General features: G+C 44.7%; 1 protein-coding gene across 1 annotated transcript in view; it reads right to left on the bottom strand.

The window, feature by feature from the left end:
- Positions 1-16,274, bottom strand: part of TMEM220 (transmembrane protein 220) — a 29,421-nt gene extending 13,147 nt beyond the window's left edge. The window contains exon 1 of the mRNA XM_048819199.2: positions 16,154-16,274. Within this exon, the coding sequence (XP_048675156.1) occupies positions 16,154-16,225 (72 nt within the window). The 5' untranslated portion in view covers positions 16,226-16,274. The remainder of the gene's footprint in view (positions 1-16,153) is intronic.
- Between the last annotated feature and the right edge of the window lie 983 nt (positions 16,275-17,257).

Genomic DNA, 17,257 nt, shown 5'->3' with positions numbered 1-17,257 from the left:
CTTTCCTTCCCGACAGCCAAATCTCTTGGTCAGGGATCCATTATATATATGTATGAGTATAACCAATTATATCCCCTTACAGCCCACAGGCAAATCTTTTGGTTAGGGCCCTATTATATGCCACTTTAAGCATAAGAAATCCTAGAAAAAGTGTAAGTCAGGTGCAGGAGACGGTTTGAAAGGCAGCTTCAAAGAGAAGAGGAAGCAAGACAGTGAGGAGGAATAGAGGAAAAGCCAAGGAAGCCATGATGACCTTTGCCCAAAGTGTCCAGGGAGTAACCTCAGGGGTTTCAATTTCCTATTCTTGGCAGGTCTAGTTAACAGTGAAGAAAACATGGGGTCCTCCAGGGCTGGTGAGGTAGGGCTGCTCCTGGGCTGGGAGAAGGCTCAAAAAGCTTCCTCTTTCTCCTTATATAGCTTCTATCCCCATAGTCTGAGTGCCTCCCATTAGTAAAACCACAATAAAGTCTTTCTTCCCTGCCTGCTGGCAAGCATAGGCATCGACTTCTACTGGCGCCAGTGTGTGCTTGATGCCCCCTCCGCCCTGGCCCTGCCCCCATTCTGCCCCCTTCCCCAAAGTCCCTGCCCCAACGCCACCCCCTCCCTGCCCCTATTCCAACTCCTTCCCCAAATCCCTGCCTCGGCCCCGCCTCCTCCCCTGAGTGTGCCACACTCCCACTCCTCCTCCCACCCTCCCAGAGCTGCTACAGCTGTTTGGTAGTGGCAAGCGCTGGGAGGTAGACGGAGGAGTGGGGACGCAGCGAGCTCAAGGGAGGAGGCGGAGGCGAGGTGGGGCAGGGCAGGGAGCTTGGCTGCTGGTGGGTGCAGAGCACCCACTAATTTTTCCCGGTGGATGCTCCAGCCCCGGAGCACCCGCGGAGTCGGCGCCTATGCTGGGAAGAAGCCATGTTGAGTTAGTTTCCTGCTGTTTGGGATATATCAAATGATGAGGGTGAGGGCTTTCTAGTAGGAAAGCCTATGTGAAGAAGTGCATTTTGCATTTAGCTCTGAATGTGACATGGTCATTCTGGTGTTTCTTCTGACCACAAGTTGAGTATTGCCAACCCCAAATGTTCAAAAATCATGGGTCAGGCTCACCAAAAATTATGAGATTGGCTTTAAAATCATGAAATTTTGTAAAATTAATAGACTTGGGGTTCTTTTTAGTTGCCTTCTGCTTTTTGAGCCGTTAGCTTCAAAATATCACCCCAGTGCACCCTTTCTCCAAAGCCACAAGGGCTAGACACTTACTTTTTCTTTAAGAATGAAGGCTGAAATCATCACATACTCACTTGCCTCCAGGAGCTGGGGCTTTAAGGAAAACAATCATTATCATGAGACTCATGACAAAATCATGAGAGTTGGCAACACTGCAGGATCCGTGGTTTGATCTGGCTCTTGCAAAGGCTGTGTCTCCCAGGGCCACAAACCTCCCTTTATTGGTTATCAATGTCTATGTTCCAGTGGAACATAGCTGCTCTGGGATTTGGAAGGACAGTGATGGTCTCTGGGATAGCTGGGACAATTCCATGCAGGGTTTGAAAGTCCGGACAGTGACCAGAAACTGGATTCTGCTTTTGGAGGAACCAGTGAAGAGAGCAGTATATCAGGGTGGCTGGCATGTTCCCAGTGACCTCTGCTGCTGCTTTCCAAACCAGCTGGATCTTTCTCAATGCATGGGGCTTCATTCTGAAATACAGAGAACTACAGTAGCTGCGTATAGACATTACAGAAGAACTTTGTATGATGGGACTGAGTGTGCGCTTCTGGCCAGCTGAAGCCTTTCACACACCACTCACAGAGGAAGGGGACGACCAGGTCTGTGCTGGCTCTGTCTTTCTCCTACAGCTTCTTTGCTGAACTACAGGGCTCTCTCCTAGGGTCGGGGAAGGGTGTAAAATGAGAAAGCTCAGAACTGCTGTGGGGTCTGCGCTGTGCACTGGAGAACACTGGATGGCAATGTTGTGCAGTCCTGTCAGGCACAGCCTTAGCCCTGGTCTACACTAGGACTTTAGGTCGAATTTAGCAGCGTTAAATCAATGTAAACCTGCACCCGTCCACACAATGAAGCCCTTTATTTCGACTTAAAGGGCTCTTAAAATCGATTTCCTTACTCCACCCCTGACAAGTGGATTAGCGCTTAAATCGACGTTGCCGGCTCGAATTTGGGGTACTGTGGACACAATTCGATGGTATTGGCCTCCGGGAGCTATCCCAGAGTGCTCCATTATGACTGCTCTGGACAGCACTCTCAACTCAGATGCACTGGCCAGGTAGACAGGAAAAGAACCGCGAACTTTTGAATCTCATTTCCTGTTTGGCCAGCGTGGCAAGCTGCAGGTGACCATGCAGAGCTCATCAGCACAGGTGACCATGATGGAGTCAAAAAGCTCCAGCATGGACCGAACGAGAGGTACGGGATCTGATCGCTGTTTGGGGAGAGGAATCCGTGCTATCAGAACTCCGTTCCAGTTTTCAAAATGCCAAAACCTTTGTGAAAATCTCCCAGGGCATGAAGGACAGAGGCCATAACAGGGACCCAAAGCAGTGCTGCGTGAAACTGAAGGAGCTGAGGCAAGCCTACCAGAAAACCAGAGAGGCGAACAGCCGCTCTGGGTCAGAGCCCCAAACATGCCGCTTCTATGATGAGCTGCATGCCATTTTAGGGGGTTCAGCCACCACTACCCCAGCCGTGTTGTTTGACTCCTTCAATGGAGATGGAGGCAATATGGAAGCAGGTTTTGGGGACGAAGAAGATGATGAGGAGGAGGAGGTTGTAGATAGCTCACAGCAAGCAAGTGGAGAAACCGGTTTTCCCGACAGCCAGGAACTGTTTCTCACCCTAGACCTGGAGCCAGTACCCCCCGAACCCACCCAAGGCTGCCTCCTGGACTCAGCAGGCGGAGAAGGGACCTCTGGTGAGTGTACCTTTTAAAATACTATACATGGTTTAAAAGCAAGCATGTGAAAGGATTACTTTGCCCTGACATTTGCGGTTCTCCTAGATGTAGTCCTAAAGCCTTTGCAAAAGGTTTCTGGGGAGGGCAGCCTTATTGCGTCCTTCATGGTAGGACACTTTACCACTCCAGGCCAGTAACACGTACTCGGGAATCATTGTAGAACAAAGCATTGCAGTGTATGTTTGCTGGCATTCAAACAACATCCGTTCTTTATCTCTCTGTGTTATCCTCAGGAGAGTGAGATATAATTCATGGTCACCTGGTTGAAATAGAGTGCTTTTCTTCAGGGGACACTCAGAGGAGCCCATTCCTGTTGGGCTGTTTGCCTGTGGCTAAACAGAAATGTTCCCCGCTGTTAGCCACAGGGAGGGGGGAAGGTTGAGGGGGTAGTCACGCGGTGGGAGGAGGCAAAATGCGACCTTGTAACGAAAGCACATGTGCTATGTATGTAATGTTAACAGCAAGGTTTACCCTGAAAGAGTGTAGCCACTGTTTTATAAAATGTGTCTTTTTAAATACCGCTGTCCCTTTTTTTTTCTCCACCAGCTGCATGTGTTTCAATGATCACAGGATCTTCTCCTTCCCAGAGGCTAGTGAAGCTTAGAAAGAAAAAAATAACGCACTCGCGATGAAATGTTCTCCGAGCTCATGCTGTCCTCCCACACTGACAGAGCACAGACGAATGCATGGAGGCAAATAATGTCAGAGTACAGGAAAGCACAAAATGATGTGGAAAAAGCTAATGTACTCAATGCTTTTTTTGCCTCTGTTTTCACTAACAAGGTCAGCTCCCAGACTGCTACGCTGGGCATCACAAAATGGGGAAGAGATGGCCAGTGGAGATAGAGGTGGTTAGGGACTATTTAGAAAAGCTGGACGTGCACAAGTCCATGGGGCCGGACGAGTTGCATCCGAGAGTGCTGAAGGAATTGGCGGCTGTGATTGCAGAGCCATTGGCCATTATCTTTGAAAACTCGTGGCGAACCGGGGAAGTCCCGGATGACTGGAAAAAGGCTAATGTAGTGCCAATCTTTAAAAAAGGGAAGAAGGAGGATCCTGGGAACTACAGGCCAGTCAGCCTCACTTCAGTCCCTGGAAAAATCATGGAGCAGGTCCTCAAAGAATCAATCCTGAAGCACTTGCATGAGAGGAAAGTGATCAGGAACAGCCAGCATGGATTCACCAAGGGAAGGTCACGCCTGACTAATCTAATCGCCTTTTATGATGAGATTACTGGTTCTGTGGATGAAGGGAAAGCAGTGGATGTATTGTTTCTTGACTTTAGCAAAGCTTTTGACACGGTCTCCCACAGTATTCTTGTCAGCAAGTTAAGGAAGTATGGGCTGGATGAATGCACTACAAGGTGGGTAGAAAGCTGGCTAGATTGTCGGGCTCAACGGGTAGTGATCAATGGCTCCATATCTAGTTGGCAGCCGGTATCAAGTGGAGTACCCCAAGGGTCGGTCCTGGGGCCGGTTTTGTTCAATATCTTCATAAATGATCTGGAGGATGGTGTGGATTGCACTCTCAGCAAATTTGCGGATGATACTAAACTGGGAGGAGTGGTAGATACGCTGGAGGGGAGGGATAGGATACAGAAAGACCTAGACAAATTGGAGGATTGGGCCAAAAGAAATCTGATGAGGTTCAATAAGGATAAGTGCAGGGTCCTGCAATTAGGACGGAAGAACCCAATGCACAGCTACAGACTAGGGACCGAATGGCTAGGCAGCAGTTCTGCGGAAAAGGACCTAGGGGTGACAGTGGACGAGAAGCTGGATATGAGTCAGCAGTGTGCCCTTGTTGCCAAGAAGGCCAATGGCATTTTGGGATGTATAAGTAGGGGCATAGCGAGCAGATCGAGGGACGTGATCATTCCCCTCTATTCGACATTGGTGAGGCCTCATCTGGAGTACTGTGTCCAGTTTTGGGCCCCACACTTCAAGAAGGATGTGGATAAATTGGAGAGAGTCCAGCGAAGGGGCAACAAAAATGATTAGGGGACTGGAACACATGAGTTATGAGGAGAGGCTGAGGGAGCTGGGATTGTTTAGCCTGCAGAAGAGAAGAATGAGGGGGGATTTGATAGCTGCTTTCAACTACCTGAAAGGGGGTTCCAAAGAGGATGGCTCTAGACTGTTCTCAATGGTAGCAGATGACAGAACGAGGAGTAATGGTCTCAAGTTGCAGTGGGGGAGGTTTAGATTGGATATTAGGAAAAACTTTTTCACTAAGAGGGTGGTGAAACACTGGAATGCGTTACCTAAGGAGGTGGTAGAATCTCCTTCTTTAGAGGTTTTTAAGGTCAGGCTTGACAAAGCCCTGGCTGGGATGATTTAACTGGGAATTGGTCCTGCTTTGAGCAGGGGGTTGGACTAGATGAGCTTCTGGGGTCCCTTCCAACCCTGATATTCTATGATTCTATGACCGGTAGGAGAGGTGGCGGGCTGAAGAGAGTAAGTGGCGGGCTGAAGACAGGGCTGAAGCTCAAATGTGGCGGCAGCGTGATGAGAGGAGGCAGGATTCAATGCTGAGGCTGCTGCAGGACCAAACCAGTATGCTCCAGTGTATGGTTGAGCTGCAGCAAAGGCAGCTGGAGCACAGACTGCCACTGCAGCCCCTCTGTAACCAACCGCCCTCCTCCCCAAGTTCCATAGCCTCCACACCCAGACGCCCAAGAACGCGGTGCGGGGGCCTCCGGCCAACCAGCCACTCCACCACAGAGGATTGCCCAAAAAAAAGAAGGCTGTCATTCAATAAATTTTAAAGTTGTAAACTTTTAAAGTGCTGTGCTTAAAGTGCTGTGTGGCATTTTCCTTCCCTCCTCCACCACCCCTCCTGGGCTACCTTGGTAGTCATCCCCCTATTTGTGTGATGAATGAATAAAGAATGCATGAATGTGAAGCAACAATGACTTTATTGCCTCTGCAAGCGGTGATTGAAGGGAGGAGGGGCGGGTGGTTAGCTTACAGGGAAGTAGAGTGAACCAAGGGGCGGGGGGTTTCATCAAGGAGAAACAAACAGAACTTTCACACCGTAGCCTGGCCAGTCATGAAACTGGTTTTCAAAGCTTCTCTGATGCGTACCGCGCCCTCCTGTGCTCTTCTAACTGCCCTGGTGTCTGGCTGCACGTAACCAGCAGCCAGGCGATTTGCCTCAACCTCCCACCCCGCCATAAACGTCTCCCCCTTACTCTCACAGATATTGTGGAGCACACAGCAAGCAGTAATAACAGTGGGAATATTGGTTTTGCTGAGGTCTAAGCGAGTCAGTAAACTGCGCCAGCGCGCCTTTAAACGTCCAAATGCACATTCTACCACCATTCTGCACTTGCTCAGCCTGTAGTTGAACAGCTCCTGACTACTGTCCAGGCTGCCTGTGTACGGCTTCATGAGCCATGGCATTAAGGGGTAGGCTGGGTCCCCAAGGATACATATAGGCATTTCAACATCCCCAACAGTTATTTTCTGGTCTGGGAATAAAGTCCCTTCCTGCAGCTTTTGAAACAGACCAGAGTTCCTGAAGATGCGAGCATCATGCACCTTTCCCGGCCATCCCACGTTGATGTTGGTGAAACGTCCCTTGTGATCCACCAGAGCTTGCAGCACTCTCGAAAAGTACCCCTTGCGGTTTATGTACTCGGCGGCTTGGTGCTCTGGTGCCAAGATAGGGATATGGGTTCCGTCTATAGCCCCACCACAGTTAGGGAATCCCATTGCAGCAAAGCCATCCACTATGACCTGCACATTTCCCAGGGTCACTACCCTTGATATCAGCAGATCTTTGATTGCGTGGGCTACTTGCATCACAGCAGCCCTCACAGTAGATTTGCCCACTCCAAATTGATTCCCAACTGACCGGTAGATGTCTGGCGTTGCAAGCTTCCACAGGGCTATCGCCACTCGCTTCTCAACTGTGAGGGCTGCTCTCATCTTGGTATTCATGCGCCTCAGGGCAGGGGAAAGCAAGTCACAAAGTTCCATGAAAGTGCCCTTACGCATGCGAAAGTTTCGCAGCCACTGGGAATCGTCCCAGACCTGCAACACTATGCGGTCCCACCAGTCTGTGCTTGTTTCCCGAGCCCAGAATCGGCGTTCCACAGCATGAACCTGCCCCATTAGCACCATGATGCATGCATTGGCAGGGCCCATGCTTTCAGAGAAATCTGTGTCCATGTCCTGATCACTCACGTGACCGCGCTGACGTTGCCTCCTCGCCCGGTATCGCTTTGCCAGGTTCTGGTGCTGCATATACTGCTGGATAATGCGTGTGGTGTTTAATGTGCTCCTAATTGCCAAAGTGAGCTGAGCGGCCTCCATGCTTGCCTTGGTATGGCGTCCGCACAGAAAAAAGGCGCGGAACGATTGTCTGCCGTTGCTCTGACGGAGGGAGGGGCGACTGACGACACGGCTTACAGGATTGGCTTCAGGGAGCTAAAATCAACAAAGGGGGTGCCTGTACATCAAGGAGTATTTCAGGCAGGACTTCACGGAGGGTTCCAATAAGAAATGGTGCACCTAAGTTATCGTTCTTATTGGAACAAGGAGGTTAGCCTGGCCTCTGACTGATACATGCCTAGATTTACCTCGCTGCACCTTCTCTGTGAGTGACTGCAGTGTGACCTAGAGGAATGAGTCCCCTAGACAGGGGAGGAGGCAAATGAGTACAAAACAAATCTGGTCTATTTCTTGTTTTGACCCACTCCATCTATCTTTTACATCTTTGGCTGGCAGCAGACGGTGCAGAAGGACTGCATGCCATCCACATCTCATGGCTGCTTGGCAGAAGATGGTACAGTACGACTGCTAGCCATCCCCATCTCTTGCCTGCCTGGCAGAAGATGGTACAATACGACTGCTAGCAATCCTCATCTCTTGCCTGCCTGGCAGAAGATGGTACAGTACGACTGCTAGCAGTCCGTATCGCCTGCCCGCTCACCATAAGACGGTTCAATAGGACTGACTGCAGGACTAAAGAGAATGACCTGGTCAAGTCACTCCAAATTTAGTCCCTGCGCCCATGTCTGCCCAGGCGCTCCCAGCCGACGTGGCCAGGAGCACCTCGGACACGACGAGGACGACTACCAATTGTATTGCACCGTCTGCTGCCAGAAGGCAATGGGTTGCTGCTACTGTGCAGCAAAGCCGTACCGCGTCTGCCAGCACCCAGGAGACATAGGGTGACGGTTACCTGAGCGGGCTCCATGCTTGCCGTGGCATGGCGTCTGCACAGGTAACTCAGGAAAAAAGGCGCGAAATGATTGTCTGCCCTTGCTTTCACAGAGGGAGGGAGGGAACGGGGGCCTGACGATACGTACCCAGAACCACCCGCGACAATGTTTTAGCCCCATCAGAGTGCTCCATTGTGACTGCTCTGGACAGCACTCTCAGATGCCCGATTGTTTGCCGTTGCTCTTACGCCGGGAGGGGCGCTTACAGGGTTGGCTTCAGGGAGCTAAAATCAACAAAGGGGGTGGCTTTACATCTAGGAGTATTTCAGGCAGGACTTCACGGAGGGTTCCAATAAGAAATGGTGCACCTAAGTTATTGTCCTTATTGGAACAAGAAGGTTAGCCTGGCCTCTGATTGATACATGGCTAGATTTACCTCGCTGCACCTTCTCTGTGAGTGACTGCAGTGTGATCTAGAAGAATGAGTCCCCTAGACAGGGGAGGGGGGGAAGCAAATGAGTACAAAACAAATCTGGTCTATTTCTTGTTTTGATCCACTCCATCTATCTTTTACATCTTTGGCTGGCAGCAGACGGTGCAGAAGGACTGCATGCCATCCACATCTCATGGCTGCTCGGCAGAAGATGGTACAGTACGACTGCTAGCAATCCATATCGCCTGCCCGCTCACCATAAGACGGTTCAATAGGACTGACTGCAGGCAGGACTAAAGAGAATGACCTGGTCAAGTCACTCCAAATTTAGTCCCTGCACCCATGTCTGCTCAGGCGCTCCCAGCCGACGTGGCCAGGAGCACCTCGGACATGACGATGACGGCTACCAGTCGTACTGTACCGTCTGCTGCCACAAGGCAAGGGGTTGCTGCTACTGTGTAGCAATGCCGTACCACGTCTGCCAGCACCCAGGAGACATAGGGTGACGGTTACCTGAGCGGGCTCCATGCTTGCAGTGGTATGGCGTCTGCACAGGTAACTCAGGAAAAAAGGCGCGAAATGATTGTCTGCCCTTGCTTTCACGGAGGGAGGGAGGGAACGGGGGCCTGACGATATGTACCCAGAACCACCCGCGACAATGTTTTAGCCCCATCAGGCATTGGGATCTCAACCCAGAATTCCAATGGGCAGCGGAGACTGCGGGAACTGTGGGATAGCTACCCACAGTGCAACGCTCCGGAAGTCGACTCTAGCCTCGGTACTGTGAAAGCGCTCCGCCGAGTTAATGCACTTAATGCACTTAGAGCATTTTCTGTGGGGACACACACACTCGAATATATAAAACCGATTTCTAAAAAGCCGACTTCTATAAATTCGACCTTATTCCCTAGTGTAGACATACCCTTAGAAATTTTTAAAGTCAGGCTTGACAAAGCCCTGGCTGGGATGATTTAGTTGAGGATTGGACCTGCTTTGAGCAGGGGGTTGGACTAGATGACCTCCTGGGTCCCTTCCAACCCTGATATTCTATGATTCTATGAAATAGAACTAGTAGCACCTTACCAATCTCTGTTTCTTTCTGTGATAACTCAGATGAAGGTGTAAATAGAATCTGTTTTCCAATAAATGGAGTTCTTTGAGCATTAATCAAGGAAGCCACCTTGTTGATGCCTCTTAAATGAATCCAGAAAGCAGTGCTGATTCTGGCACTGACTCTTATGGTTTGCCTTGCCAAGGCAGAGTTTTTGGGCCCTGCACAAAACCCAGACTCTTTGCCTTAGGCAGTTCTGAATTAGATTTCGGGGACTCTCAGGAAGGAAGAGCTGAAGCCAGAGCTGCAAGTCTTTCCAGGCTCAGGGTGTGAAAGCGCCACACCAAGCTCCAGTTAGGCTCCATCCCTGTGCGGATACGGTTTGAGTGTGTGCATCAGACTCCAGGCAGATGGAGAGAGACTATGTATGCTTCTTGAACCCAGGCCTCTGAGAGACCAGATCCACCATAGGAGCTTTTCCCAAGCTGAAGCCATACTGCAAAGAAATCAGACTGCATCACGTGCAGCAAAGTCTTAATAACTACTACAAGCATAGTAAATTGCTAAAATATGAAAACTAACATTTAAGATAAACTAAATTCCATTTACACACACACATACACATCTAGCTAAGGGCACTGAGCTTCCACAATGGAAGAAAAGGAACTGAAGCAAATGGGATCATAAGTCAATTGAATATCCTCAGCCCTGAAAGTTGAGTGTCATGAGATTACACTCATACAACACCCAACGAGTACTGTTTTCAAACTTTTCTAAAGTGCTGCAGTGCCTTGAGGACAACATATCCTACAAATTATAATTTGCAGAAACCACCTTGAAGAAACATCATTACCAGAATGGTCAGTTTTCATACAGTTAGCATATTTAAAAATGCTAACTTTTAGCTAAGTTCTAAGGTATTAAAATAGAGAAATATATTAATTTATGTTAACCTGGAATCCACATGTATTGTGATAGCTACTTATTAATACTGTTGTGTACTGCAACTAACAAACAGCATAATTTATTTTGTCAGAATTGTCCGGTTTATGATGATAACTGGATATGCAAAATATTCAAAATCAAAAGGTGAAGTTTTTCATGTTTCATGAACAAACTTGAAATGGGCCTATTTTGCTGAAAAACTCAGCACATACCACAAAATTTTCATTCAAAAACAGTGCTTCTTTCCCAAGAAAAGTAGGCCCATTTCTGAGTGAAAATGGAATAGTTCTGAGCAAAAGGTAGCTGTAAAGTTTAAATTTCACTTTGTGCATATTGTCAATGTAAAAATAGCCACTTCCTCAAATTTTACAGAAATCAGAAACAAAACAGTAAAAACTGTCATCCAAAATTATGCAACTTTTCTTTTTTTTCTTTAACCATTTTAGTACTGCTTTGAACACTACTGGCTACATTAATATTTCCTATTTTTCTGTCACATTGTTAGCTTTTCAAAAACAGACAAATGCTACACTTTAAATATCTGTCCATATATATTTCCTTATCTACAGAGTCAAGCAGAAGTATTTTGAAGACTTTACAATACAGTGATATCAATATTTCAATCTACCATTCAGTGATGTTGTTTTGTAGTCTCAGTTAATGGCAGAAGCTTTTGGCAGGGGGGGAAAAAATAACTGGAATGTTAGACTTGAATCTGTTCTAATATCAAATAGACTAATAAGTTGCCCATGGCTCTGTATTCTCAGGCTTGTCATAGAATGACCTCATTATACTCAGTTATATGAGCCACACTGTGTGCTCCTTCTTACAAAGGCTTAAAATACTGAATGGTCTGTTGTTATCTGCAGAAGCCAAGCTTTCAGACATGGTGCTAATGACTACTTAATAGCGCTGTCTATCAGCAGTGCAGTTAGCTGGGAGAATACACAAAGAAACAGTGGGGGTCCAGTTAGCTTCTTCATAAAACATTTATCCCTCTGCATGGTTTTAAAACAACAAACATCAATTTAAAATGTGTCAGAATTCAGCAGTCAGTATGTTGTTATTATCTCAAGTGTATCCCCCCCTCAAGTGTATCACATACAAGACCATCAGGAAATTAGACAGAAAATATACTTTAGGTCCTACTCCTTAAAGTGCAGCGCACAGAATAAATTTGTTAGTCTCGAAGGTGCCACAAGTACTCCTTTTCTTAATATGAAAAGAAACTATTTGATTTTACTTAACATGGTTTTGACTGATCATTTGGTTTTTATTAGTATTTGAATGGATCTCTCATCAGATATAGAGTTCTCATTAAAAACATTCATTATTTTGTTGTAATATCCTTTTGACACATGATCTTTGTTACTGTTAAGAATTCCTCACTTGGGTTCTTATTGCTTATAGCTATGTCTGTGTACACCAGTTCAGCAGGAGAAGGTCACATTTTATTTCTGCTTTCTAACCTTCCACTTTCCCAAACAATTACAGTTTCTCCCCCCTGTTCCCTCCTTAGTTTACTTGTATCATATGCCTCAACCATACTGATACTCTCCACTCTGCAACCCTCTTTTAAAGGATTTAAAAATTGGCCATAAAAATTGGTTCTTGGCTGACATTTGGCATACAAGAAACCAGAAAGGGCTTCTTTCTTAATTTAAAGCAAATTTCTGGGTTCAGAGGTTTCAAATTGAAGCATTAACATAACTTCAGGGGTTTTTTTTTTGTAATAAGCATTATAATACCAGAGAGGAAGGCACTTCTACTTATGGAATTCAGTACATTTTGTACAAAAAGTTTTAAATTACTGTTGCTGTATTTTTCTCTCTTAGGAGAAATAGCACCATTTTCTGTCATTTCAAGGTATATTCTAAATAAAGCTAATAAAGTATAGTGCACTGGTTCTTCCATTGCATTTAGATCCTTAGTTAAGAAGTTATGGAAATCCTGTTGACTTAGTTTGTTTCAGAAGATACCATGTAGACTGTGACTTCCTAGGTTATACTCATCCAAAACAACTGAAATGAAATATGTAATACTGGAAATCCCAAAGAAATAATAATAAATTATTTTTTCTTTTAAAAATAATTATATAATTTCACATTTTTTATTTCACTTTAAACAGATGTAAAACTGCTGCCTGAGCTGCAATGCTCTATACAATATCTAGAGGGCACTCGTCTACAATTCTCCTAAGGCACTATCCCCAGCAAAGCCATGGGTAGCCAGTCCTACCTTCCACTTCTTTCTACAAGGCTGTCCAAGTCTTCTAAGTGTAGGATGAGATAAGTGCAGTGCCGGTGCTAGGCATAAGCCTAGGCAGTTCAAAGGGGCCCCCTATTTGCTTTTTTAGTATATGTTGGGGGTGGGGCAAAAATATTTCTGCTTTAGGCCCCCAGTGGGCTAGCACCGTCTTTGGATATATGAACAGCCTTATCCATCATGACGAGGGGAGAGAGAAACCTTAGTTAAGCTTAGATTTGTCTATAGTGCTATATAACAACTATAAATGAAAATAACCATAGTTAATAAAAGTATTTCATGTCAGGGTTTAGCTTCTTGCTTCCTCTTCCCCCCTCCCCCCCATTTTCCTTTAAATGGTTCTTGTTAGTTTATAAGCCACCAATGAAGAAATTCATCTTTTCCAGAGACTTAATCAAATTGTGCAAAAATAAGACCAAGGACCTGGTCCTATTAAAGTTAATAGGAGTCTTAGGTGTAAACTGGAGCAGAATCAAATCTTAAGTTCTCACTACTTTCCCTGAATAGTCAAGAGTCCTAAGAGAGAACAGGCTGCATCCTTTTCTGGCTCATGTGTAATCAACAGAATTTGTCACTGAGTTATGATTGCAGAAACTATAATGCACAAGCCAGCAAGAATACAACTTTCCCTTCAAATCCCAGCTTGACTTTGTAGTGCTGATATTTAGAATAATTTTACATGTAAATTTGGCTCATTTGATATGAAGTGACTGAGTGGCAATTAACAGTGGACCCCCAGAGTGTGATTTTTTTACAAAGTCAATTTCCCAGGTATAACCTCTTTTTTTAACCATTATCAATACTTCAGTCATATCTCTCCTAAACTATTGCAACTTTTTCTTCTCGGGCCTATCTCCCTTCTTATGCTATTCAAAAAGCTACTTCTTGGATTATTTTACTGACCTACTGCTCTGACATAATCTTCTTCCTCCTCCACTAACTTATCCTCACCTTCAAGACTACAGAACACTGACCGTGCTTACATCTCTTCCCACTCTTTACTCTTCATGTGCTCTCTAATTGCTTTTTTAATCTCCTCTCACTCTTGGCTTCAGACTTTTGTTTTATGCCAACTCTATCCACTTCCTATGCACTCACTTGCCTCCTTTGAATTTTTACTTAAAACTAGAAGCAGGAAAAAAAGGAAAACTGGATCTTCTCCCAAATTTTATGCCAGTTCTAGAACCAAACTTCATGGATTGGGCCTATCTCTATTTAAATTCCACCTTTTTCACCCATGAAGCTTTGTTGTGCTATCTCTCTGCCAATGCTATATCCACATCTTCTTGCATATGAATCGCTGTGCAGTGCATTGGAGTTAAATGAGTTGAACTGTAAGCCACTTGGAATCATTATTTGTGTGTGTCTCTGTGTGTGTGCCTGTGTGTGTGTGTTTTACAAAGTTCATGAATGTGCACTTCAAAAATAAAAATAGTAAAAGCCTGAGACAAACCACACTTAAACCCTTTGAATATTTTATAATAAAATAGTTATAAAGCAGCTTTAATTAAGTTTAAACTCTGAAAAGAATTAGAGAGGGGAACCCATTGTTGTCAAGATCTACAAGCACAGGTGGAGGATTTTATTTCATATCAGATGCCTGTTGTCAGTTTGGATAGTGACTATCTAATCTCTAAATTCTGGAAGATGGAAGCAGAGATTATCAGTTCATAAATTCCCCAGGGAGACTGTTGAACATACTGGTACACTGACTATACACACATTCCTTTTGATGGTTCCAATAATTTAGCACAGCACAAAGTCAACATGCAAAAACACATTTCTCGGGAATACAAAGGTGTCCTATAAAATGCAGGGCTTTATTTATTCTCTGCTATGGTTTGGATGTATCAGTTTAAGAATACGTAACTACTAAATTAAACAAAGATTTACCAAAGAGGTGGAGCACAGCTACTTGTGCTCTGTTCTGCATGATAAAAAACCAAAAACACTTGAAAAAATAATGTCCCATTTTAGTTTTTAACTTTTGAAGCTGGATTCACCTCAATAGGACATGAAAGAAGCTGCAACCAAGGGGGAATTGAACCCCTTAGTAATTCAGTAGTGGGAAAGACAACGTTAAAATCAACTCAGGACTCTACTGGAACCTCTCTGGTCAAAGCTGCGTTGGGAGAGGCCCCCCTATTTTTAGGAGGCAGCCCTGAGTAAAGACCCCTGAAGAACAGAGGGTTGTGAACAGCTTGGGGCACTCCAAGCGGATTTACTTTGGAGCTCCAAAATCAAAGGAGTCAATCTGGCCCAGGGTTTTTGTGAAAGGTAACAGCAAGAAGTATATGGTAAAAGACTGACCCTGAATAATTGCATTCAGTTCCATTCCATTTCGCATATGAATATACAAATAAAACAAAATAAATGTAACTCAACTTCAATACTTTGCAAACAGCACTTTATGGTGTTATCAGTCTTTTATTGATTTCAAATTATAGCGATTTACTTGTTGCAAACAAAACACTGAAAGCTAAGAATAAAATATTCTGAATTCATGAATCATTTTCCTGAAAGTGCCTACTGTAAAGAGATTAGTTTGTCCTAGAATTTTAATTTGCCTACTATAGGAGTATATTATACTAAATTGTGACTAAGTTGGATTAGTTGGAAGATTGTAGGGAGACTCATACACTCATCAAAATTGGTGCTGGAAGGGATTCTTACAGTAGGCCTGGAAATCCATTTTCATACTGCTATTACAGATTATCACCTTCACTATTCCCCAAGTGTTTTAGCTAATCTCTTTTTGGAACATTTTTATTTACAGTGTCTAATCTAACTAAGCAGGCTGTTGTATTTTTAATTGCTCTCATCATTAAGTTTTCCCTCATATCTAATCTATTTTTGCTCTTAAGGTCATTAACTCTCATAATACACTCTTAGTCAACTTCAAATAACTTATTTGCTCTCAAATTTCTACAGAGCTCTTGAGTCACTCTAACTTCCCTTAAACTTTTTATATATTTTTATTTATTTAGATGTAAATAATAGACACCTATACAAGGCATTAGGCACCCTAACATGTTATTAGCAGTACAACAAAAATCCCAGCAGCATTAAAATAATCATTCAAACAGGAATTTAGCCAGCTAGCCAGCCAACTACCCCCCTCCCCAAATCTTGTTTCTACCCCTTTACCTCTTCATTGTTCTGGGAAGCATATATTTTGCAGTCTCCAAAAACCCTATCAAGCAAATGTCTTTTGTAACATACTTGGAAGGTCACCAAATTCAGGGCATTTCTTTCAGGGATGGGGGAAAACAAATTCCAGAGTCCCAGTCTCAGAGGCCTCAGAGAGAATGCAGTCAGTATCCCCCTACCTTATTAACAAGGGGAATCCAGATGAGGCACCTCTGTTGACCATACATGTCCATTCTTCCAGCCCTCTGCATTATCTTTGTTTTCCTTGTTTACCTGATATCTCTTCTCAATACAACAGGTCTTTTAAAACTTTTCCAGAGGAATACCATGAAGGATTACATCTAATGCATTGCTACCTTGTAAATAATTAACATTTACTGAAAAGTTAACATGTAAGACGTGAGAGTGAAAATTCAGGATTTGATCAGGGTAGGTTTCCTTTGTACTTACACTTTTCCTCGTCTGATTTAAAAAAAAAAAGGGTAATATGCAAAATAAAAAACTCCTGTGTCTTGTACCCTCACAAGCAAATGGATATTTCTAAACGATCTGCTATAACATCTTTATTATATATTTGCCATTAAGAGCATGCAAAATTTAAACTCTTGAAAATGAATTGTCTTGCAGAACTAAATAGCAAGCTTTGATAAAATGACAGAGTATACAGGAGATTTTATATATATATATATATATATAAATATATATTTTGTGTGTGTGTATATATATATATAGTGATGGAGCAAGGCCAGATGGCTATGGAAAAGTAGTGGGAGATAGATATATTAGCTCCAGGCTAAACAAATCCCTGGTACCAGGATAAGTGAAATGGCAGCTGCTCCAGGTCAATTAAGACACCTGGGGCCAATTTAGAACTTTCCAGAAGGCAGGGAGAAGGCTAGGTTGATTGGGACACCTGAAGCCAATCAGGGGCTGGCTGAAACTAGTTAAAAGCCTCCCAGTTAGTCAGGTGGGGGTGCATGTCAGGAGCTGTGGGAGGAAGTTGTGTTGTTGGAGAGGCTGAGTAGTACACACCATATCAGGCACAAGGAAGGAGACCCTGAGGTAAGGGTGAAGTGGAGCTTGAGGAAGTGAGGGCTACTGTGGGGGAAGTAGCCCAGGGAATTGTACATGTTATGTTTCTAAAAGGTCAGCTACCATAGCTGATACTATTAGGGTCCCTGGGCTGGAGCCCGGAGTAGAGGGTGGGCCTGGGCTCCCCCCCACCTTTGCCCCCTGATTAATCACTGAGACTGGGAGACAACAGAGACTGTGCAAGGAAAGAT

Source organism: Caretta caretta, chromosome 14 (assembly GCF_965140235.1).
Source record: "Caretta caretta isolate rCarCar2 chromosome 14, rCarCar1.hap1, whole genome shotgun sequence".
In the NCBI taxonomy this organism is placed as follows: Eukaryota; Metazoa; Chordata; order Testudines; family Cheloniidae; genus Caretta; species Caretta caretta.
Note: the sequence above shows the minus strand (reverse complement) of the source record. Positions and strands in the feature narration are given on the sequence as shown.